This window comes from Gavia stellata, chromosome 5 (genome assembly GCF_030936135.1).
Source record: "Gavia stellata isolate bGavSte3 chromosome 5, bGavSte3.hap2, whole genome shotgun sequence".
In the NCBI taxonomy this organism is placed as follows: Eukaryota; Metazoa; Chordata; class Aves; order Gaviiformes; family Gaviidae; genus Gavia; species Gavia stellata.
In genome coordinates, this window is record NC_082598.1 from 55395099 (window position 1) to 55420480 (window position 25382).

Sequence of the window (25382 nt, forward strand, 5' to 3'; positions counted from 1 at the left end):
TTATAATTGGAGGAGTGCAATAAAGATATCAATAGATGCAGCAGGTTGATTCATCTGACAGTTTATTATAATAGATCACTTGATCTTACCACCCTGCTAGGTGAACTTAAGCTCATATTGCTTTATGGATTTTTTGTTGTTTAGGTCACAGAATAAAAAGCTACAATACTTGCAGTTTCTCAGATGTATTTAGATTCTGACTGATCCATTAAATCTCCAATTTTTCATTAATTAAACAAAAGGAGAAAATTAAATAGTAGCAAGCAATCCTCTGTGGAGGTGGAGAATGAGTAGGAGGTATATCATACACGACAGCCAAAGTTAAAGTTGAAGTGTATGTGTCAGTGGCACGCACGCAGGTTGCTCTTTGCTAAAAACAGTCCCTATTGCCTTCTCTAGCCTGGGTGAGCACTATGCAGCCCCTCTTCCGTGGCTGGTGGTTTCAATCTTCTTTAATACAGCAATACTGTTCTCTGATGTTTATCCAAGTTCTTTCCTAGGCTCCCCCACTCATTTCAGTCGCTCTCCAGCTCTCTGTGGCACTCCTCCCACACCCTGATCTTTTGATATGGCTGGTTGGAAATTTCTCTTCAAAATGTGCTTTTTTCTTTTTCTGCAGGAAGAAAGGAAATTTTCACCAAAATGGCTTTTTTTAAAAATGGAAGATGGTCTCAAAACTAAATATATTCTTTTGCATTGAGGGTAGCCAGCTGAATTATTTTGGTTGAGCATACCAAATAGAAATGTTCTGTTTTGGATGAATTTCACATTAATTCGTCTTCCCCTGAGCTCCCACGCAGAAGCTGTGGCTTGGGTGCTTTCAGTTTGCAAGCTCTGCTATCCCCTATGGGCTGCAGTGCCAGCCCCATTGTGCCTACCAGCCTCTACTCTGGTGAACAAAAGGTATCCAGCCCCTATAGAAGCCCCTGAAGGTGAAATTTCAAAGAGCTGGGAAGAAATAATCTAACGGCAGCAAGAGAGTCAGCATTTCTTCTAGTCTCAGCACAGAATGAAACAACTGGCTTCACACTTGCATTGCTTTCTAAGTTATTAGGGTGCAGCATATGGCTTCTCTTGGCCCTGAGCAACTGCACATAGAAGAAAAAATCTGTGTAGAGGGAAGCAAAACATTTTTTCTTAAAGTCTTTAACGTATACAGAGAATAAGGGAGCAAGGGTGGTCTGAAGGTGGACCCATTTGGGATAAGCTACCTAACTCATCAGGGTGAGTAATGCCATCTCTTGCATATTTAAGCTGCAAGAAAGAAGCGAGGAGCTGGTGCTGTGAGGAGACAGGAAAGGTGTAAGCGTGGAAATCCTGGTGCGGGAGGAAGTGATTTTGAAATGGCAGTTTTACGGGAACTCAGAGTACTGGCTATGCCAAGCACCTAGACTGACTGCCCCTGGATAGATGGGCCCTTTCTTTCTCAGCCAGGCAATTATAGTCCTGGCATCTTGGGTAGTCCCCAAATTCAAGAAGATTTAGGGGTTTTACAGAGAAGTGAGCTGAGTAAGATGATGACTTTCGCAAACGGACTCAAGGAAGGTTTTAAAACTTACTGGGCAAAATTTAAATGTAAAATGTAATTGTACAAACAATGTAATAGGTAATTCAATACCTCTTAAAGGTCTTTTCCAACCTAAATGATTCTATGAGATCTATAGCCAGATATGTATTACAATACCATTTTAACCTGGAGAATTTACCTGTGTGAGAGAACCTTTAATTAAAAACATCATGATTTACTGCTTTATTGCAGTGTACCAATGGTAAGGTTTCCATACCATGCACGTGTCTGCCAAAAGACACAAAACCTAACAGGCTAATCAGGTAACTACAGCTCATAATATATGCATTATGGGGCATAGGCTTATTGAAATAATTGCAAAGTATCCTCTCTAAATCAGTGGCCTTGGATTAGAAATAAAAAATCCCAACTTCCTTAAAATGCTTATCATTATAATATCTTTTTGCATGCTTCTAAGCATTTCAGTGTGCACTGAGCATATGATATTACTCCACTTTCATATCCAATCCTATCCTCTATGAGGAAAAATCACATGCATGCTTATCTCTCATAAACAAAATCCAGAGGTTGTAAAAAAGAGTCTTGCATCCCTTGGGGAATGTTAAACATTAGTAACAATTGGGATACTCAAACAAAGTCAGTGTCCTTATTGGATTTACACACATGTAGCTGAAAGTAAATATTGAGTGAAGTGAAGGCTCAAGAGACCTTGAGAAAATATGAATAAGTGGTTCTTCAAAAGCTAGGAAAGTTAAGCCAGCTAGAAGCATAATAAATGATCACTCATATGACCTGGCATCTACATTTACCACACTGCTGCCTAGTGGATAAATACAGCAAAACACACCCAGAAAAACAATAAAACTAGACTGGAGTTGGGAAGGATTAATATCTTTTTGATCGCATGTGACCATGTTGTACTTTGAACAATGTCATTTAACTGGCAATATGCATTAACTTGCCCTCCAGATTTATTAACAATTGTAAAAATTATAGCTGTTTTCTCCTTTGTCTCCTTTGCTTTGCAGCCAGAGAATTTATCTTGATGACCTCCTCTGGCAGTCAATGCTACACAATGACCACATAGAGCATATATAAAGATTGCTATTATCTTTCGTAATTTATATCCTCCTGTAATGACATTGAGTATCCCAACTGAATGTTTTGAAGTTCACCCATCACTCATCATAACTTCACAGCTAGATGACATGGACACAGCGTATCCTGCATGAATAAGGAGGTGGCCCTCATTCCAGGACAATTCACAACAAATGAAGAAAAGATTTGAAATTATTTGCATCTTTTTAACTGTTTGTACAGGAAAATAGAGTATATGTTTTCAAGACTTACCTGAGGTTCCAGGAGCAGAAGTGTTTTTTTGTGGAGACATTGTAGAAGAAAAAGACCACGCCTTAGTAGATGAAGCATCCAAACTCTCATTTTGTGCCAATTGTGTTCCACTTGCTTGTGTAGCTGGAAATGAGACAGATGTTCAGGTAAGATACCTCTTTAATCATTGTCATAGATCCTGGACCATCCCTCAGATAAACGCTCCCACCATCATAGAAGAGACTTAAGGTCAGAAAGCACTACAGCTTCTGGTAACTGCTTGTCAAGCGATGAACCATCCCTATGGAGTTATTACTACTGTCATAGTTGAGACATCTTTAAAGCATACCCTAGCATCAGAAACAGCCTTACATCTGTGCCAGAAGACAGCCTAGAGCTCTGACTCGGGACCCCAGAATAACTAGACAGTCTTGCTTCAAGAGCAGCATAAGCAAGAAGAGAGAAGCTCGCTTACTGCCCTCTCTCTTTAACCTTCATTTAAAAAAATAATAATAATAATTAAAAAAAAGCAAGCATCAGGCACAATTGTCACATAATGTGATATTGTAAAAAGCCTTAGGTATTGTAATTAAGCACAGAGTTAATGATTTCATTCTGTGCTGTTAAGGCCTAGGAAATAATATATCCCTGCAAATTAATGTATGAAAAATTGAAGTGTCTTATTTCTGCTCTCACACAGTCAATAGAGGATCAAGGCCATCCGTGTCACAAGATTTGCAGCCTAAGGTGAGTCCAAGAAGATGGTGCAGGGCACCGCCTGAGCCCGTGGAACTGAAGGTCACCGAATGACAACAAGAAAGAATTTAAGCTGTTCCAGCACAGCTGATAATTCCTACGTCTAAGCTCAAACCTCAGCATAACAACAGGCAAGACAGTACCTACTGAATAAAACATAGGGGTGCCCAAGAGTAACCTTATACTTCCTTTCTGATATAAATCAGAGATGCAACTGAGCTGTAAACTTTTCAGTGCCTCTTCATATGCGTTTCAAACACTGGAACTAAAACAACTTTAAGACATGTTTTAGTCAAATGAGTGCAACATCATGCACACGCAACATGTGAATCTTGAGGAATGATTCATCCCACGCTTTATTCAGAAACTTTGATTACCAGTTTGGCGCCTCAGAGAACCCTTGTCTCAGGAAAAAAAGCCCAACACCCAAAGCTCCCTATTCTACCACCACAGACCTTTAACTTGACCCTTCCTTTCCCCTCTTGTTTATTAAGTGCAATACCTTGGAGAGGCAAGCTTCAGAAATCAATGAACTAAGAAAGAGTGAGCTGAAGCCACTGGAGTTGGGGGATTCATAAAACTTTGGGAACTGAGAGGAGCTGTACAACCAGGGATAGTGTCTTTGAAGGTCGAGGCATGGAAGGAAACAATAACCGAAAATTATGCAAAACAAGCTTAAATGCCTAAAACTTTCACTGGGATTCTAGTGATGAGAAGCACGATTTCACTATCAGCTCTCTCCAGAAACCTCAGCATTGTACCCCTTCAATATGCAAGCCTAATCTGCAGTAGAGATGAGTGTAAAAAGCCCCTCTACCTCATTTTTTACTATGGTATAATGCAAGGATTTGAGGATTTTAATAATTCCTGCATTCTCATCACAGAAGCCTTGAATGAATCTTTAAAAGCAAACTTTTTCCACTTTTGGTTCTTAATGTGGTTGCTTCAGACTCAAATTCTAATTGTTGAATTTTAATCTGAGGTCAATTAAAAAAAAAACCACAAAAGAATCTTCTGCTCCCTTTAAGATGCATAGGCTTGTAACAGTAACAGCAACAGCAACCATCTTGTGGCTCCCTTACCATAACAGTAAAAGCTTGCATGGGAGAATGAAAAGGCAGAATAACAGTAAGCCTTCATGTGCAGAGACATTCGAACACAAATACGCTTTGTGAACACTGCAAAACAATCAGGTGTGTGGGAGAGACGAGGAGGGAGGCAGCCAGGTGCCTTGTAACCCCACGGAGAGCTGTTTTCCCATGGGGATCACACGTTCCAGGCGTCCTATCAGTCCTGGCAGCAGCCCAGCCCTGGGTGCTCCTCTTATGTTTGGGAGCTGCGAGAACAGATTGTTCTTGGGAACATAGGCTGTGCGCTGGATATGCCTCGGCAGGGGATCGGGAGGGGAGGGATGATAGCATTTCCACTTAATTTTTTTTTAATTCAGCCTGGGTGATTTTCTTCCTGCAACTTGGGTAGCACCAGGTATGACTCATGCCTTTACCTAGGGCTTGGCATGAAGCTTGTTGCATTTATTTCAGCAGACTGCAGAACAGGCTCCCCGCTCCCAGCGTCAAGGGGTGAAGTAGAGGTGCTTAGTGCAAAAGTCTGTGTGCCAGTTTTCACCACTTCCAAGACGAAAAACTCAACCTAGCAGGGAAGGTTCCCTTAATTCCACTGTAAGATTAAATCCTAGCAACCCAATTCTTTTCTGACTTGTGGCTTTGAAGCAGCTTTTAAGCAGCATCCAAGCCTTATGCCTAATACACAGCATAGGCTCTACCATCAATACATTTAGCAGATCAAATAGCTTCTGTGCCAAAAGTCTATGGGAACAGAAGCATCCATATCCAGCCACTGCTCACGTACGTGACAGCAGCACTGACAGCACAGTATGCCTGCTAGAAATCTGCCTTTTTGGTAAATCCCATAACTCATATCTATGCAAGGTTTAATTTGATCTCAACAGGAGGAAACAGCGCAAGTCCTTACTACGGTGCCCGTGCTCTGCACGGGAACAGGCGGGGGACTCTGCGCGGGCACACGGTGACTCAGTTCTGCCGTCCCCACTGACACATCGCTGCAGTAATTCATCATGCTTCAGCTCAGCCAGCTGCAGCAAAGGTTTCTGCCTGACTGACAGGGGGAGGCCTGGGCTCGCAGAAACGCAGCACAGCAAAGGAGGGCGGCTGCTGCTGCTGCCAAAGCACTCATATCATTGGTTAATGGGTTTGTTGTCAACAGCTGATTATGAATAAAAATGGTAAAGCAGTAAAGATTGTAAAATAGCTGTCCGAATGGGGCTGATTGCTGCAGTGGCAGAACTCCCTGGTGGTGATGCAGCTCTCCCTGCTGATATTTTGATAAGATAAATGACAGTGTGTTAACATGTATCTGTCAAAGGGATAATCAACAACAGGGAACCTGAAGCTGCTCTGCAAAGCTGTTGTCTGAGCCTCAGGTATTTCCTTACTCTTTGTGCTCTGAAAACCCTTCATTTTCTTTAACCAGCTGAAATTTGACACATATCCTGACTCGATCTTAGCATGAGTTTCTACTTAACCTGTATATAATCTGCACATATTTTGGCATTTCCCAACAGTACTTTAAATTTTCTTTACAGCAGGCTCTTACCTAACTAGCTTTGACATCATAAGATGCTTCAAGCAAGCAGCAAATACTCTGCATATACTCTATGCACTGCAAAGAAGAGAGTCATCTGTATATGTGTTAAAACCTTACTTGGCCAATCAATGAATCAAGCAAGCACCTTTAAAAGGCAGAAGGAACTGCACCCAAAACACGTTAAAACATCAGTACAAGGGCTCTGTAAGACAGAAGGCTAAACCTTCTCCCTTGAGCTCATAACTTTAGCATAAACGCACATACAGGCCTCGCCCCTGTAATCAATAGCCTGAGAAGCCATCTGCCTTAACAAGTGCATTCATGAAAGCTTTGAAAAATACCAGTGTAGCAAAACCAAAGCAACTACACACCCGTTCAGAGAAATGGAAATTGGCTACGGAGGTAACCAAGCAGATCTCAGTTTTAATGTTTACACCCATAGCTGATTGTATCTGCTCTCTGCCAGCTTTACATTTTCTGGTAAGCAAAAAACCCCAAGTATTTAAAAATGTATGTTTTAAAACAGCTCTCTGCCTAACATGTCTCAGCAGCCAACTATACTCAGTGTTTACCTATAGCATGCAGTAATGACCGGAGGACAATTGAGAAATACATGTTACCACCACTGTCTTCCGGTAGTTTTACTGAAGTAAAGCTTCCTTCTCAATCACCAGTAGTTTAATAGAAAGAGAAAAAGTATCTCCTCCACTCTTCCCTTTTCTCAGTTTTTAATATTTAATATTTCATTGCACCATGACATATTATCATCCAGAAGAGTGGCATGAGATAAATTAGAAATACAACAGCCAAAAATCCACTCTTACTTGTAATTTAATACCTTGAGCACTGACCTTGCATAAGATGCTTGCTCCGTATTCAAGGGAGGAAGAACATAATCTTTTGTTGCATTTCATTTCATATTCTCTTTGACAACTCCAAGTGTCCCAGGATATTAAATCCTTATTGCAGATGCAACTTGCTGTAGTGTGTATCATATAAATTCTTGTTTTGGGGCCTGGACTGCACAAGTGAGGTCACTCTTTTGACTAAATGTGAGCTACTGCATTTGACCCTTTATATTAATAAATCAGAAGGTTAAGGAGACAAGTCTAATTGCTGGCTTCCGATACAGTAAACAGGGCAGGAGGGCAAAGAGTGAGAGATTGTACTTATAGCCTGCAGAGGAAAAGAATACTGAAGACTTTAAAAAAAGAAAGACAAAGTCATTTGCATGATTTCACAGTGTGCAGAGCACTGGGGGCTTTTACTGAATTTATAATAAAAGGTGACAGCAGCCACAGAAATTGCAGTGGAGACAGGAAGCCCTGTCAAATCTCTGCTGTGTGAATGCAATAATTCGCTGAAGCTTTTAGCAGGGGTTGGAGCAGAGAAAGCAATGGCCTCCATTACAAAGCAGGTGCCCGCTTTTTATTAAAAATCAGGTGTAGTAAAGGTAAATTTTGAAGTGTCATAAAGGCACTGCTGATTTCTGCCTCCATCCCATACAGCCAGCCCAAAAAGAGGGAGAAGTGAGTGCTAGTGAAAAAGAGTAGACAACTTTCACCTCCTGTCCATTTTGAGAGCAGAAGTCTGGCTACACCTGTGCTTGCTTCAGGGAGCACAACTCCCCCAGCCCTGAGCTGCTGCTGGGGATGCTGGCAGGGGCTGAGAGGGTCCAGTAAAGCCAACGGCATCTCTCTGTGCCAACGTGTGGGGTTGAAACAGAGAGATGGCTGTAGCTAGCAGCCAGACAGTGGTCGACGGGTCTATGGGTTTTCTACAAGGACTGGCTGCACATCTGCACAGCCCCTGTGCTCTGTCCCAAAGCCACTACCTTGTGTCACAGAATCACAGAATCACTAAGGTTGGAAAAGACCTGTGAGATCATCAAGTCCAACCTTAAAAAAAAAAAAACAAAAAACAAAAAAAACCACACCACACAACAACAACAAACCACAACACACCAAAAACCAACCCACCCAACACCACACAGCTCCATGCCCATCAAGCTACATCCCACAATGCCACATCCACACGCTCCTTGAATACCTCCAGGGAGGGTGACTCTACCACCTCCCTGGGCAGCCTATTCCAATGTTTCACTACTCTCTCAGTAAAGAACTTTTTCCTAATATCCAGCCTGAACCTCCCCTGGCGCAACTTGAGGCCATTTCCTCTAGTCCTGTCACTCGTCACTTGGGAGAAGAGACCAGCACCCACTTCTCATTGCAACCCCCTTTCAGGTAGTTGTAGAGAGCGATAAGGTCTCCCCTCAGCCTCCTCTTCTCCAGGCTAAACAACCCCAGTTCCCTCAGCCGCTCCTCAAAGACTTGTGTTCCAGACCCCTCACCAGCTTCGTCACCCTTCTCTGGACACGCCCCAGCACCTCAATGTCCTTCTTGTAGTGAGGGGCCCAAAACTGAACACAGTATTCAAGGTGCGGCCTCACCAGAGCCGAGTACAGAGGCATGATCACCTCCCTACTCCTGCTGGCCACACCATTTCTGATACAAGCCAGGATGCCGTTGGCCTTCTTGGCCACCTGGGCACACTGCTGGCTCGTATTCAGCCGGCTGTCGATCAACACCCCCAGGTCCTTTTCTGCGGGGGAGCTTTCCAGCCACTCATCCCCAAGCCTGTAGCATTGCCTGGGGTTGTTGTGGCCAAAGTGTAGAACCTGGCACTTGGCCTTATTGAACTTCATCCGGTTGGCCTCAGCCCATCGATCCAGCCTGTCCAGATCCCTCTGCAGAGCCTTCCTACCCTCAAGCAGATCAACACTCCCTCCCAACTTGGTGTCGTCTGCAAACTTGCTGAGGGAGCACTCTATCCCCTCATCCAGATCATCAATAAAGACATTAAACAAGACCGGTCCCAAAACTGAGCCCTGGGGGACTCCGCTTGTGACCGGCCGCCAACTGGATTTCACCCCATTCACCACAACTCTCTGGGCTCGGCCATCCAGCCAGTTTTTTACCCAGCGAAGAGTGTACCTGTCTAAACCACGGGCCGCCAGCTTCTCTAGGAGAATACTGTGGGGAACAGTGTCAAAGGCTTTACTGAAGTCCAGGTAGACAACATCAACAGCCTTCCCCTCATCCACTAGGCGGGTCACCTGGTCATAGAAGGAGATCAGGTTGGTCAAGCAGGACCTGCCTTTCATGAACCCGTCCTGTCCCACCCCTTTGTGCTGAAGCCAAGGCTATAAGTTTCTTGAAAGGTAGACCAGAATTTTGTCTTAAAATCCACTAAAACTGTTTTTCACATACACAGTTTTTCCAAATACTACTTAGTATTGAAAGAAAATATAAAGTCTTTTAATGCAGTGCAGCTCCTAATGTCTTCTTTGATTTTCCTGTTTACAAAGAGGAGTGAGAGGCAGGTAAGCCCTGTTTTTAGGTTCATTTATCAACCATTTTTATGACAAGTTTTTGGGGTTTTTTTAGCTTAAATGAGGATTTTTAAAAACAAATCACAACCCAAGCAACTAGGGACTGAACTCTAGCTGGTGGGAAGAGGACATGAGAGGAATAGAAAGGAGGCGCATTGGTGAAAACTTCATGCCTTGACCCATCGTACCTCCAACACCATAGTACCTCCAGCACCAGTTTTTCAGGGCATCAGTGCAGAGCAGTGGCTGCAGCTAAGCTGCACTGGCAAATATGCCTTTCTTCGTTTGCTTTTCTTTCCCTGCTGGGAGCTCTACATGTCACCAAGGTTTAGTTCCAGGTGGCTGTGCTGCTCCGGTACCCGCAAGCCAGGAACCTCCGCCAAACCGAAAGGACTAGAGATTGCATCTGTGATGCAATGCACCATGCCGTGGGCTTTCTGACAGGCCCACAGGGTCACAAACACAAGCTTAAAAAGATTCTTTTGGGCCTTCAGTATCACTTCAGCAGCTTGTTACATCGGGCAGACTGTATCCTGTGACTCACTGATACTGACATTTAAAAGCCAAGCCAAAACACAAAAGACTTTGGGCTGACAATCATACTCCTTCCTACACCAACCACAGCGGGGGAAAGGTGCATCAGTAGAAGATGCAACCAGTAACTGAAAGTGTAATTGCTCTCCAGGCAGCTTAGCAGGCTTGGGTCCATGAGGGGTCACTTTAAAGGAGAATTTGCAGAGAAGGTACACAGGCCGTTTCATAGGAGTCCCTTTTTAGGCAAGGAAACCAAGGGAAGAGAAGTCAAGTTCTTACCATTTGTCACAGTTCAGTATGCTGTAAATATCAACTCTGAGAACACTGATGTACCACTGACTGCTGAGTTAAATATCTGGAGTATTTATTTTTAAATTTTTTGAGTCAATTAAGTATAAAAAATGGAGTATTTCAAAGCTCTGGTTCAGCAAAAGACTTGACCAAACATTTACAGTGTAGTTCATAGAAAAAAAGGGAGACTGAATTTCATCTTAAGTTTACTGAGCTCCTTTTGGATGTTCTTATACTTGTTTAAATTAATCCAACTACTTACTGGGTATGCGGGATTTTTTTCAAAAATTTTCTTTTTCTAGAATCCAATCTGATGTGCTGGGCCAACACACGTGTTATTCTGAAGATTTATGGGGAACAAAAGTATTTCCTAAGATTGATGCAGGGTAATTAGTACCACCTCTCTGCTTTCAGTACTGTGACTCATAATAATATAGAACATAATTAACCGTAGCTTTGTAACATATATAAAAATAAAAAACAAAGGGGGCTGTTCTGACACCACTCTGATCACATAGAATCATTTCTTTTTGATGAAATACTTATTTAAAAAACCACAGAAGAAAGTAAAAAATTAAACCCCTTCCAAATACATCTCTCCCAATTACAGGGAGATTCAAATCCTGTGTAATGGCTTCAGAGCACCTCCACTACAAATTAAAGGTATAATATTCTTTGTGTAAGATTCTAGGGCTAGATTCATTAAAGATATGTAATACGGTAGGATGAATAGCTCTGCTTCCCCAAACCTCCAAATCCATAACCCCAACTACTCTTTTTGACCTCCCTTTGTTGTTCTACACTGTTTTACAGAAATGTAGCATACAATAAACCAGAAATCTCTCAATGAAATTATCACTTACTTTTTGTTGTGCTGACACTTTTATCTGCTGCTGTAGTGGTCGCTTTTACTGATGGTTGTGTTGTTGTACCTTGTGTTATTTGTTGTGTAGTATTAGGTGAAGAAGTCGTGGAGTCTAATAAAGGAACGACATTCAAATTATTTCCTCAATTTTGTATACACACATATGCACACACACAAAATACACCTATTCCCCTGCTTGCAGCCTAGTTTTAAATTATCAAAAGAATATTTCATTTAAATTGAAGATCAACAGGAACAGGGCTCCCTTTGCTGCAGAGAAAGCCACTCCGTGTCCCATAGTTGGGTCATCACACTGGTAACAAGCCAGTGATAACGCAGTTACAAGGCCTGGCTTGGAGCTGCCTTGAGCCTGACCAGGATGAAGCTCCTGCACACGCCTGCAAGATTTCACCAAAGAGTTCACAGTCTGTAAAACAAATTCCTGAGCCAAAAGGCACTGCTGCTTAATTTCATGAACGACCACTGGGACAGCATCAACAATTAGCTCAAAGAAACTTTCACTTACTGCTTGTGATGGATTCATTTGTAGCTCTGATTGCAGTTGTCGTCAGCACTGACACTTGCAATGCTGTTGCTTGTGAAATTGATGCAGCTTCCATTACTGCAAGAAAGGCATTCACATCTTTATTGATTTATTTTATCATGGATAAATAAACATCACATAACTCTAGCTGCCTTATCTCACAAAGGCAGTGAATTTCTGTTTCAAGTCTGGCCCTTACAGAGATTTCTTACCCACACATTTTTTAGGAGGATTCAAAGTGCGTATGGTTGGTATCAAAGGGAAGGTTTGGCCTGTGGACAACCCACAAGTTCCTCAATGAAAGTTAGCAGCTGCGCCTTCCAGCCATCCCCTAAGGAAGAGGCATATGCTCTTTGGGAGTTATGCAGAGGTGCTTGGCATGACTGCCAAGGGAAGAGGTGACGGGAAGGGAGCCTGGCGTGGATGGATGGATTCACTGTGCTGCCCGACTAGACTGCTGACTAGCACTTTGCTGTGTACCTTTTTAATAGGAGGAGGAATGTAAAATCCCCAGAAAGAAGTTTGAGCGACACACAGGAACACAGCTTATATATTACAGGTAAAGAACTGAAGGGGAAGAAACTCTAACAGTCTTTGTGCAATTTTTTCTTCCTCTCTCTGCTGTCTACCTCGAGCCCCGGTTGAGTCTTCTTCTCTGGCTAGTTTTCCCAGACCCTCTTCCTCTGCACCCAGATTTCTGGGGAAAAAAGAACACCTGGCAGGCCTTCCTCTGAGGTGTGCAGCAAAGCTTAGGATATCTTGGATGGGATGAATAAGTGATATTCCCCAGGGTGAACTTGGTGCCCTTTGTAAGCTGGCTGCTGGTAGTTCTCTTCTCCAGAGGGGTGAGATTTGGAGGCTGAGGGGAGGGGAAGGGACTCCCTCAGGCAGCAGGGATCACTTCCAGCTGCTGCTGGTGCAGAAAGAGGGGAACAGAGTTGCCCAAACATCACTAAGGCAATAGCAAGGTTTAAATCAGCATGTCTTGCTGTGCATGGATGGTATACTGCAGGTCCTATTTGCCCCTGGCACACGCTCAAGGGAACAGACTAGCCAAATTGCTGCCGAGGGATCTGGGCTAAAAAAACCCCATAACTAATCATTTTAGGAGCCCAGTTTTCAATTCTGTAATCTAATACCAACAGAAAGTGGTACTGTCAGCTACAGAGGTTCATTTCAATCCCTGACAACAACCCAACATGTGTCCTACTACCTCTTCTAGCACTTTTCATGGATGGGAAACATGATAGAATAGGAACAAATCATGACATGACATGTCATTTTCCCTCATATGACTTGAGTACTTCTAAATGCAATGTTCACATCGGAACTTTTAAAATATAACTTATACTCTCTTCTTCTGCTCTCAGTGTGCTGGCTGTTCACCTAGACTAGCAGTACCTCAAAAAATGCACCTCCTTGGGAGCTTGCTCCACACCTATGAAGTGCTTTAATCTCATAGTGGGCTTCTGATGCTTTTTCTCATAGGCATAAATAACAATACTGCTTTCCATTCTGCGACAAAAAGCTGCAAGAGACGTTTCGGGGAAACATTTGAAGAACTCATTCACTGGGAGGTGTTGGGCCTTTATTAAATGTCTTTGAAACAGACATGAACATCAGGGTTTTTGAAACATAAAAGAAATGCAATACAATTTGAAAGGGACTAGTTCTTCTGCTGTAATAAACATAACATCATACTTCACCAGGCTGCATCTTATTCACCTCCATTACTAGCACTTCAAGTGTATACATCATTATCATCTCCATGTTTTCAGCTCCAGAACAGACTCATTAGTATCTCTAGTTATCAAATAATATAATCCTGTGTCCAAGTTTTCTTCTCTCATCACTTACTAAATGCAGCAGTCCTCAATATTCAAACTAATGGAGGAGTTGATGTTTAGCTCACATGAATGAAATATGGTCAATATTGATTTTTCATAACTACGAAGCTACAAAATAAAGAGAACTGAATGTGTCAGTTGAAGACGTAAACCAGAATCACAGACTTTTACCATATGAAGCAGATATTTTCTGTGTTGAGTCTTTAAAGTTTTAGGACTAAGTTTGACCTAGTAAAACCAGTCACAAACAAAAGAGAGAGAGAATGCAGCTTTTGAAACTGAGGGCACTGGTGCCATCCCCTTGCCCCCAAAAGTGAGTCTTGACATCAATAGTTTGAAGAAGTTACCAATAGCATTTTTGCAAATGACAGCTTTATGCACGTGTATTCTTTCCTATTAACTGAGGCCCAACATTAGCATATATTGTGTAATTCTTTACTATTAAAGTCCATGTCCTCTTCCATCACTGTACACCCACCAAATCAGCTACCCCCTGCAGCCTGATCCCTTAACTGATGCTGTTTCCCAAATTATTCTCAATCTGACAACCTCCTGAACTCTAAGTCTTAGCTAATTTTTTAATATCTGGTCACACTTGAACCACTCCTTGAGAGCATAGGAACTCACAGAATTTCAGCCTTGTTCACCTGAAACAAAAAAATGCAGCCTGCTCAAATTAACCCTCTTCTTACTAAGATCCCTCAATCCTTTCTTCTCAACAGACTTTTATAAGAGGCCCAGGGAAATACATTGCTCTACAATCACCTTAAATGAAATCACCTAATTTCTCCCAGAAGTTGGAAAAGCTGAAAGCTAAAAAGGCAGTGGGAGCTTCAGAATACCAGATAACAGTGAATTTGAGCTCTTACCAGATTTTGATGTTGATGCAGAAACGGTTGCATGGAGGGTACTGGTTAGAGTAACAGTTTCTGAAATAAACACAGAAAGAATCATGTTACTTCAGCCACCTTCCAGATCTATTTAGCACTACATAGGCATATAAGGCAGAGAGCAGCAAGGACCTTCCTGGAAGATCGAGTTAAGAAGCCTATTAGCAGAAGCAACGAAATCATACAAGTCTGCTAGCAACCTTTTCAAGCTGTATCCTAAATCTCTTAGCTTTGCCCTCACTGCTGTAATGGGGAGCATCTGCTACAGCCTCCCCCCTTGGACTGTGGGTTGTTTTCCAACAGGTATTATTGTCTGTAGGACTAGTATGGGGAGCAATTAAAGGTTTTTTGCTAGCTTCTCCTCTGCTTGAGTACAACCACAGTTGCTCTGGGTCTTCAGGGTGAAGGATTAACTAAAAGAACTGGCTGCAAATTGTACTAGCTCCCTGGCTGGTACAAGCACTTTAGGAGGCGTTTTCAGCACCATCCTGATCCCTATATGTGAGGGGAAGAGGACAATCCACAGAACATGGCTCAGGAAGCACCAAGTTGAGTAATGACTGACTTTCCCCACTGCCCTCAAGGCAGTGCTCCAGCTGTTGGGAGTTTACTGCAGTAAATGATGCCAGTCTTAAAAATCCTAGATCAAGTTAGTAGGTGAAAGTCTCCAATATTACAAAACAAACTGGCCAAAAAAACCCCAACCCACCAAACCAAAAAAATTGCTATATCTTCTGGTTGTGCTGAAAAGTAGTAACAGCATAACTCAACTAGTGTTTTGGTTTCAAATCAGATTTTCAGTCTTATTTCTGGGGTGTCCATATTTTTCTACTAAAAGAAGGTAAGGAGGGTAAAAAAACTACATTGAGTCAGAAACAGTGACATTTCACAACCATTTTACAGTGCTGTGAAACAAGGATGGGTATATTTGGGGGGAAAGATCAGCTCTGTGACTGAATGGAAGAGCAAAATGGCACAGACTAATCCCCCAGTGCTTTCAGGTTTGGAGCATGACATCCTGTCAAGCTGCATTAGCGTGCTGTAATATAGACATCGCAAAACTGAGTCAGGACAGCATGTCACTATTCTTGTGTGACTCCATTCATGGTAATATCTGCTGGCATTCTCTCTTTTTTTGGTTACAGGGCAGAACAGTCAGTTTTGTTCCCTTTGCTCAGCACGCTGCGCTCCGATTAACATTTCATGAGCACCACCCGAGGCCTGCCAGAGTCATAGATCTAACCTGGAAAAAAAAAATAAATAATACAATTGCAGGAGTTCTGCAGGCACATATTAAGGCCTAGTCAGATGAGCCTTTGCAGCTCCTCTTCAAGCAGTGTAAGGTATTATCAGCCCTCTTGGCACCTGTGCATTTATAATGGACCTCAGCTGGATTGTTGCCCCTTCCCAGCGAGCCCCACTCTCTTAGATCTCTTCTAGATACGCTGCTGCCTTCACAAGGCCTTGTCACACCACATGCTGGCCCAGTTTGACATGGGTATATCCCATAACAAATTAAATCAACTTCTGATGGGCCTGCTGCTGCCCCAGCCCTACTCCCCAGGGCGCATGAATACACTTGGGCCATGCACAGCCCTTCGCCCAGTGCATTTAAAATACTGTTTTTCCTGCCATTTAGTTACCCAGTCAGAATAATGCTTCATAACCCACACTTGAAATACTTTGAAAACAAATTTTACCTAAATAGACCAAAAAGCAATCTTGTTTCCCTAAACAACAAGCATTTTTCCATCTCTTCATTCTCATTATGAGCTGCTGACAAAGCTCCTGTAAATCCCCACGCCACGAGGCCACAGCACTAAAACAGGATGTTTTTTCAACAGTGCCTACATTTCATATGGTTTGTTATAACATCTCTCAGTAACTACCATGTCTGTAACACCAGCTAAATGCACTAACTGGCCAATTAGCTCATTCCCTAACTCTTCCCTTAACTCAGCATGACTTTGTGGAAAGCCCACTGCAATACTTAGGTTATTCATCCTTTAAAGGCATTCCATTTAATAACCATGTTGATAGGCCGAGATTTCCTCAAAACTAAAAAAAATTGAGAATTTAAGTCACAGTTTTGTTATGATTCACAATTTGCTGATTTTATCACAGGCTAGAGATTAAACTAAGGTAAATTTGATTAGCAGAGTAGAATACAGTGGAGTTTTATGAATTAATCGTTTTCTTAAAATGGTGGATAATTAAGTATACTTTAAAAAAAAAGTTGAAAGCAACAGGCAAAAATGCTTAAAACTAGCCAGGATTTTGGGGGAATTGGCTGATTAAAAGAAGTGATAGAACTGGTGGCTTATTATGCTCTTATCTGCAATGTTGAGTTGTGACTAAGGAGAATCCTACAGGGGCTAAAAGCAAGAGATCAAAAATGATTGAGAAAAGAACTTTGGCCCATTAGAGACTGTTGCTAGACAAAGAGAGAGACCAAAATATTAATTTTCCTGCTTGTGTCAGGTTAGCTGCAGCCTCAGATGACGGACAACCAATTAAGTTACAACTGCATGGTTTTCAGCAAGTTTAGATGCAGTGATCCCTTTGATACAAGAGCACCTTGATGTACTCTGATGTGGAAGTAGCCAAAATCTACTCGGCAACTGCTCCCACACACAAACCTCTCCCGTTTGCCGTGCTCCCTGGCAATAAACTCAGACAAAAGAGTGTAGGTCACCTGTGATGTAGCACCCTTCTGTCTGGAGAACACGCGCAGAGCTAAAAGGTGCTCAGATGTGACACTGGGCTGAATAAAGGGATGGTGATGGTGGTGGTAAGATCCGAAAAGAAAAAAACATGTCTTAAAGTAGATAAAAAGGGGAGAAGAAATCAGAACTGGGGGAAAGATAACAGGACAGGAAGAAGATAAGAGGGAAAGGGCAGGAAGGCCCAGAGACAGTAAGACAATAAGGGTGGCAGGGAAAAATAAGAAGGAATTAAGAAGAGCTCGAAAAACATCCGCCCCATGGCCACAAGGCCAAAATGAAAAAAGAGAAACTGTTGGATTTTTTTTTTTCTTTCAGGTTCACAGAATTGCCCTTTATTGTCCTTTCTGGCTTGGATTTAAATGGTACATTTGTTCTAAAATTAAAGCAACAGTGAAATCATTTGTATGTGGCCTTCAGATATGATTTTGAAATGAACGAACTGAAACACTGAACTTACTTTCTTTTTTAAAATTCAGGAGCCCCTGAATTCAGCCAGGGCTGACCAATGGCCACAGTTGTCCTCAAACTGCAGCTTTTGATGTAGGCTTCAGTCTCCAAGGTCTGAGCTTGGAGCTTTCATCATTTCTTCCCTCTCTCTCACTCATTATTATTACCTTTACACTGGGAAGACTAAGATAAGCGGGTTTTGACCTTGTGTTAATTAGGTGCCTGTCATTGCTATAATCAAGACAGAAAAAAAGCAGAAATGACTGCATGATATTATATCAGTAGTTCTGTTTATACACTACAGAATACTACAGGGCATAAACCACTAAGTTTAAAAAAACCACGTGAAACAGCTCATACAAAAGTCAATGCCAAAAAGTCCAAACAAAAACATTTTTAAAGATTAATAGATTGTTCAACATATATATTGATTATATTCATTACATGAATTACTGAATTTAAATGCTGTCTGTTTCGGTATCAATATCTGATTTTGAAAAGAAATTATTTTTATGGAAAAAGTCACTATCACTACAGAAACAGTGACTTTTTTTTACATTTTTTCACTTGACCTTGCACTAGGTAGACAGGAGAATATGTTCATATTAAAATCCCTCCATTCAGATGAGCGCTGGTGAGGCCACAGTTGAAGTACTTGGTCCAGCTTCAGAAGGGTGTTGAGAAGGTTGTGGATGCGTGGAGCAGGGCTTAATGGAGAACCATAAAAATCATCAGGAGTCTAGCAAAAAATGACCTCTCAGGAAAGATTGCAAAAATTGCATTTGTTTAGCCCAGAGAGGGAAAGATTAATAGAAGGCATGACAGCAGCACTCAAGTAGGTGAGGGGCTGCAGCAAAGACAAAGGAATAAACTTCTCATTACATCTGCTGAGGATGAAAGTAGAGGTAGTGGACAAGGGAAATTTGGACCAGAAACTTTGCAGGTTTTTCAGTGCCTGTGTCAAGCTGATCGTGTAACAGCCAGAAGCTAGTGTTTTAACCATTTTCCTGATGAGGATGTAAGGTATTCCCACTCAAAAACTAGACCAATACTCAAAAGGCTGTAGCTGGGAGCAATTACCAAGGAGGTGTCCTGAGGAAACCTGTACACGTTAATTCCCTGCTTCAAGGCTATAAAGCAGAATCTACAGGTGGCATTGTTATGTTTTTTTTATTGTATATCATTTTATATTATATTTGTTTGTGTGACCCTGGGCCTTTGCAATTATACACAAGTCATGGAGAAGTCAACGTTGCTTTCTTGCTTTCTGTCTTTCCACACCATCAGAAATAGTGATCTTTTTCAAGCAAGCAAATGATAATTCTGCCAGCCCCCACGACCATGATAGAGTCTCCTGTAACAGCTGCTCCAGCAGTATCCGTGGGAAGACTGTACACTTCATCTGACATTTTGCCCTTTCTGGAGAAAGTTGTAGCTGTCCTTGTGAGAAAAGCTGGTACTGATATTCTCAGAGTTCCCAATAAATAGCTACTGCCTGACAATGTACACAACCTGTTTACTCTTACCTTGGAGCTGTTGTCTATTATATTTTCTCTTTAATTTTCATTTATTCCTGCTTCATATCTTCATTCTCTTATCTGATCTTTCCTGAGGCCCAGTGTAGTTCTTGCACTTCTCTTATTTCTGTTTTTACCCCTCACCCATTTTTCTTTCCTGGTTCATTACCCTTCTACCCTAAACCTTGAGATGAATTTCTTTCTTCTTTCGTAATGCATTTTTGTGTAAAGGGTCTCACATCCTCCAAAAAAAAAAAAACCCCATCGTTTACTAACATGAGTAGTTCATCTCCCATCAACCAGTCATTACACAAACACCGCTCCCATGTGCAGAGAGCAAAAACAAATTTTGGACACTGCTCAAACCCTACTGAAGCCTTCCAAACAGAACTCAAGTGCACCTGAATACATTAATTTAGGGATCAAGCTTAAAATTTAATTCCAGGTGTAGAAATAAGCATTCTACATGGGTCTTCTACCTGGTGAGGTTTAGCATTTAGGTGCTTTTGGGCTTTCCTCCTCAGTAATGTTGCACTTTCAGGTTGCACTTTCAGCTGAGAGGGAGATGGCAGAGTGCTATAAGCAGTGTTTGCAAAACCCGGGCTTAGTTTCCTGCACAGCTTCAGGACAATATTCTGCCAAGACACATATAAAATAGCTTTAAAGTAGCTGCCACTGATGCTTATGGCTGGTTTGTAACGATATGGTGCTGGCCAGTTCTCCAAGGATCTGCCCAACTTCCTGCATGTCTGTGGCATCCACACTGCAGTACTGTGCTACCATAAATAGTGTGTGAGCTTGCTGGTTTACAGCTCTCCTGGATATATCGTCACAAATAAGATAAATGGCTATGATTGCAGAGTAGAGATTACTCCATCCTCCCTGGTATGTCTATGTAGAACAATACAGTTTAATTAGTTTAGATGGAGCTTCTGGAACTTAATCTGCCTCAGTCAGATCAGCTTGGGTATTTCTATGTATTTTGCCACATAGACACTCCCTGCGTCCCATTTTCCAATCGATAAAAGAGGAATAACAGTATGTTCTTATTTTCTAGAGGACTACAAACTGCAACACACAATGGCACCGCACTCTAGCATTAATGGAGTTACGCAAGAAACGGAGAGATTTGCAGGTCACGATCTCAACTGCATCTGCAGCTTTTATCATTTGGATCTTCCAGAATAATAATATGGATGCAAGCTGCAAAACTTGGATTTGCAACTGATCTCAGCTTTCTCAATATTTCGCTTTGCCTGGAGCATGAGTTCAGTGCAGAATCAATCCTCTGAAAATACTGCAGAAAGCTGTAACATAGGACCGAGCAAGGAATGGGATTAATTTTAGATAACTGTTGTTATTTCAGTCCTCCCTCTGCATTTCTGCAGCTTATTTTATTTCACCTAGATACAGCTTTTTTCCCCCCACATTCTAATTGCACAAATAAGAGCTACCTAATACCAAGAGAAATGCATTGCCAGGAAATCTGCAGGTTCAAGACAGGCATGTTTCTAAGAGCAGAGGGGTTTATCTACAGTGTTTCGATAAATCTTAAGAACAGTCATCCCTGAAGTAATTTGAATTTCAGCTGGAGTATTTTGTTAAGACTGAAATCATGACATGAAACTTCCCAAAAATCAAACAACAGTGTTGAATTGTGGTCATAGATCAATCGCCGGTTGGCTAAAAATTACTAACCCATGCTATGTGAATTATTTAGAAAACCAGTAATGACTGCAAAAAATCTTAGAGGAAGCATACATGCTTCCAGATCACAAAAACTTCCATTTGGGTTGTACTGTTAGAAGAGGCTTACGCGCAATTTTAACAGCATTGTTCGAAACCATCAACTCCCTTCTTCCTATTCAAAACCTCTAAGATCACAAATACAAAATCTATGAATTAAACATTCAAGAATTTAAAAAAAAAACCATAATAAAATATTAAAAACCTGCAGATGCTGTGTTCTAAAAGAATTAATTTTATAAAAGTAATGCTCTTTCTAGTACATTTAATCCTCAAGGACTCAAACTTTAAATCTTTCCTCTATAGTCATATCAGCTAGATTTTAAGTGGGAATCAAGGTTCTGATGTAATCCCATGAACGGCTGGAGCTGATAACAGTGTGTAGTAAAGGATGTTAAATTAAACAAAGCCATTTGCAAACTTCATGAATTTGAAGCAAACTCAAAGAAAAATACACAACCTTCTTGTCTTCATATTTCTCCAGTATGCTAAAGCAATACACAAGGCATGGCATGCCTCACACATACATTCAGATATATTTGTAATAGTACACAACTATTCGCGCTGTGATAGCACTTGGTGAAAGGAAAGCTGCGTCCTTAATAAGAGTCCCATCCTGGATCACCGCCACTGCAATATCATCACAAGTCAGAATTGCCAAGTGTTTTTCCAGCCTGGTCTCACAATCCTTTTGCACTTCTACAAATGCTCTTAACACAGCCTTCTGCAATATAAGCCATTTTCTTCTCTCTTGTGAGTATCTTACAACAGCGACTGGAAGGACTATGTGGACCCTGAACAAAGTTACACTGGTCACGTTTTTAAGGTGAACCCCTGTGAGATGTAGTCATATACTACTGGCAATGCTAAAAACCATAAGGCAGGGGGAGAGACCACATTCTTTGCTGCCTGATGCCAACCAGCTGGAAGCCTGTGACTCCCACTGCCTAGGGAGGTGGGAAACCACCTCCCGTTTGCCAAGCTGTTACCTTCCTTTCAGTCACGCCTCTCTTTAGCGGCAAACTGAAAACATACTATACAAATCCTACATGTTAGAGATCTTACATTTAAGTTCAAATTTCTACTTCTCCACTTTATCTCCTGGTCCTGGTTTGCCAGCTGGTGTCACAGGACACAGATGACCTGCTATAAAAGCGTGGGAAGAAACATGGGCAGGAGCGTGGGGGAAGACACCAAGGCATGAAGGAGAAGCTCCTGGGCCAGAAGGGCATAGCACCCTCCCTGCAGAAAGCAAAAGCACCTGAAAACTGGAGAGAGAGGAAGACGTTAGGGAAGGGAGAGCATAAATGCAAAGCCCCGTAGCTGGAAAGGGAGACTGTGACAGGACTGCTCCTGCATGGCCTGGGAACAGATAGCAGCAGTTGGGGCAATGTGGGACTTGGGCTCTGCAGAGGAAATGCAAACTGGGTGGGCTGGAGGCACCTGGCAGCAAGAGCTGAGGAGAGGAAGGAAAGGGAGGGAGCTGCCACAATTTCTCCTGCAGGGAACAGGGAGAAGGCAGGAAACGCAGCTTTGGTGCCAGCACTGCCCCAGTGCTCCTCCTGCTCACCCAGGCATGTGGCTAGCATGACCCAACACCAAGCACTAGCAGAGAGCTGCTGGGAATTACTGATTCCCCAAGCAAACATCACTGTTCCACAAAGCCTGCTCAAAGCACCCAGCAAACAGCTCTTGCATAGGGAGCCACCACACAGAGAAATACTGAAAAAGCAGCTGCCAAGGACCGGCCTCAGCTAACATGGCTGTAAGTTGTTGAGGGCTCCCCCTCAACAAAAACAGTAATGAGAAGGGTTGGACAAGTGCCCCCATGTTTTACTGAGTATCTGAAACAACCCAAGCACAGCATGCTTTGCCTCTCTGCATGTGTGGACATAGAAATCTGGGCACTTACCAGCCAGTTTCATCTGACTCAGAAGAAATGCGAACTCCCTATCAAGGGCTTTTAATCACAAGCTTTCTCAGTGCACTTTCTGCTCCTACGTGAAGCTTAGTGGGTACCTTTATTACTGTGTACTACAGAGGGATGAGCACGTTGTTTGCACTCCATAAAATAATAAATGTGCTCAGCATGCTCATCAGCACTCCAGCCTGCCTTAGACAAAGGCTCCAAGCTCTGTGTTTCTCTTTATTTAAACCTGTTAAACCTATTTAATAGGTTTTAATTAAACCCTTTAAAGCTATTTAAACCACCAGATTGTCACCCTTTGATGGTGATATATTTGTCTGTCCATATCTAAGATAAAAGGTAGGAGTTACTAAGGGTTATTTTATAGTATGAAAAACAAACCACCACCCCCCTCGTGTTAGTCATGCTAAATCAATATGAAAATGTCTTTAATGGGTGCAGTTTTATATAGAAGGAGCTTTTTACATATTGTGCATTGCTGAGTAGAACAAGGAAAAGAAAGAAAGTAGAGCCCCTTCCCCTGCAACAGGAAAGAACAGGATCTTTGGTGTAAGTCACCCCCACCCAGAAGGCAGAGAGAAAACTATGTCCTTCTCTGGGTAATGCTTACAATGCTTTTTCCTTACCATGCTATTTGCAAGCCTATTTTTGTTTCCCAGGAAAGAGTGTGTTTGGGTAGGGCAGATATGAAACAGCTGGAGGGGAAGCTGGGCCCAGGTCAATCAGTAGCTCTTCTTTGCAACGTGCTGCAGCAGTTAGTAAAATCATAGTTCTTCTGCTCTACGTTTGTGATCCGAATGCACCTCCAGCAACATGACTAATTGTATAATTCAGGAAAGGGTCATTGCAGTGTCTGCTATGATGTATTTATTTTTAGCATATCCTGGGTCAGCCTAGACACCCATTTCAGCCACACCCGCCCATGCCACTCTGTTCATGACAAAGCTCTGAAAGCCTCTGGAGCATCAAAAACATGTTCCCATCAGAAAACTTCTGTGGAAACACTGTAAATTGCTTCTATAATTAATGTAATTCCATGCTCAATTGAGTCCCTCGTCATCTTTTTCCCATTTCCTAGAACAAAGGTTAAATCGTACAGAATATCCCACAGTGAATGCCCAAAATGGACTTGCAAGCCCAAAGTGGAGTACAGTCTAATTGGAGTTATGTTATATGCAAGGATGAAGGATATACTATGAAAATACCTGATTTCTGTAACTGGCACATATAGCTGATGAAGACCTCCTTGTCTGTATCTTGCAAAGCTGATTGAATACTCCTGATTTTGAATTTCTACCAATCTGATACAACTGCTAAGCTCAGATACAAAACTGAAATGCTTTTCTTACATGCTTTATATTCCAAAGTAGGAATTAAAACGAAAAGTTGTTACTAGGAGAGCATTTGAAGCAGAGGGTCAGCACTGAGGACTTACACTATCAAAGAGCAGTGGGAACTGCTGTGATAGCCACGCCAGCACCCACACTGATAACCAGCTTCCTAGCGGAGCACAAAGTGGACCATACTCAGGATGCTCAGGCTTGTCAAAACTCCAGGTCCCAGTCAGTGCACTGGGAAGTCATGGTGAGCTGGGAGCTGATCATCTCATATTGGTGAACAGCTATAGACATAACTTGTATTTTTTTTGGCAATTCACATAATTTTATTCCCCATGAAAATTACAAGTATTGTAAATGAGTTGTTCCATTCCTACTCAAACCCTTCTCTTCTCCCTTTGCCATTTCTTGCATAAATGACCAATCCTCATTTTCCAGTTTTTGCACCTGAAAACAGTATTTTCTGCCAGTTCTTGGAAATGCAAGGTGAATGCAATTAGGGAGGAAGCAGACACTGCGTTACAAGAAAGTGCCACTAAGCCAGTAAGCTAAATTGCGCACTAGTTCACCCAAATTCAACAGCGTTGAGGCGCACTAGCCACATGACGCCATTAGCACAGGGAATGGCTTGCAAAGGGAAATAATGGATTCTTCTGAAGCCATTTCAACTAGACAGAATAGAATGTGCAGAGAACCAAAAAACAGTCCTGCACTGGGAGATTTTTCTAATACCTGTGCTGTGTCCTTCCCTTGCTGGCATCGGCACATCTTGGGGATTGGGTTATTTGGCATAGATCCTTAATAAGTTCTTCCTCCTGTTACATGTTGGAAACTACTCTAGTGAGTTGTTGCAAGTGAAGCCCAATGGTTTGGTAAATACATTTGCTGCCTTCTGAACCACAGCAAATATGTTAATATACTACTCTTGTAAGAAAAAGCCTTCCTAAAGAGAACCTGAAGCTGCTGTACTGTAATAGATGTCTGGGCAGCCAGCTTTTGGTGCTGGCTATAATTTCCAAGATCTATGCGTTTTGTGGCAAAGCATTGTTAAATTCCATAGGATGTCTAGAAAGCTCCACAAT

The 25382-nt window shown here is 42.1% G+C and overlaps 1 protein-coding gene across 1 annotated transcript in view; it reads right to left on the reverse strand.

The window, feature by feature from the left end:
• The window catches only part of EMCN (endomucin), a 48390-nt gene that overhangs the window by 16225 nt on the left and 6783 nt on the right, over positions 1-25382 (reverse strand). Inside the window, exons 2-5 of the mRNA XM_059818039.1 lie at positions 14580-14639; positions 11846-11941; positions 11318-11431; positions 2879-3001 (exon numbers count right to left, since the gene is read on the reverse strand). Of these exons, the coding sequence (XP_059674022.1) occupies positions 2879-3001; positions 11318-11431; positions 11846-11941; positions 14580-14639 (393 nt within the window). The remainder of the gene's footprint in view (positions 1-2878; positions 3002-11317; positions 11432-11845; positions 11942-14579; positions 14640-25382) is intronic.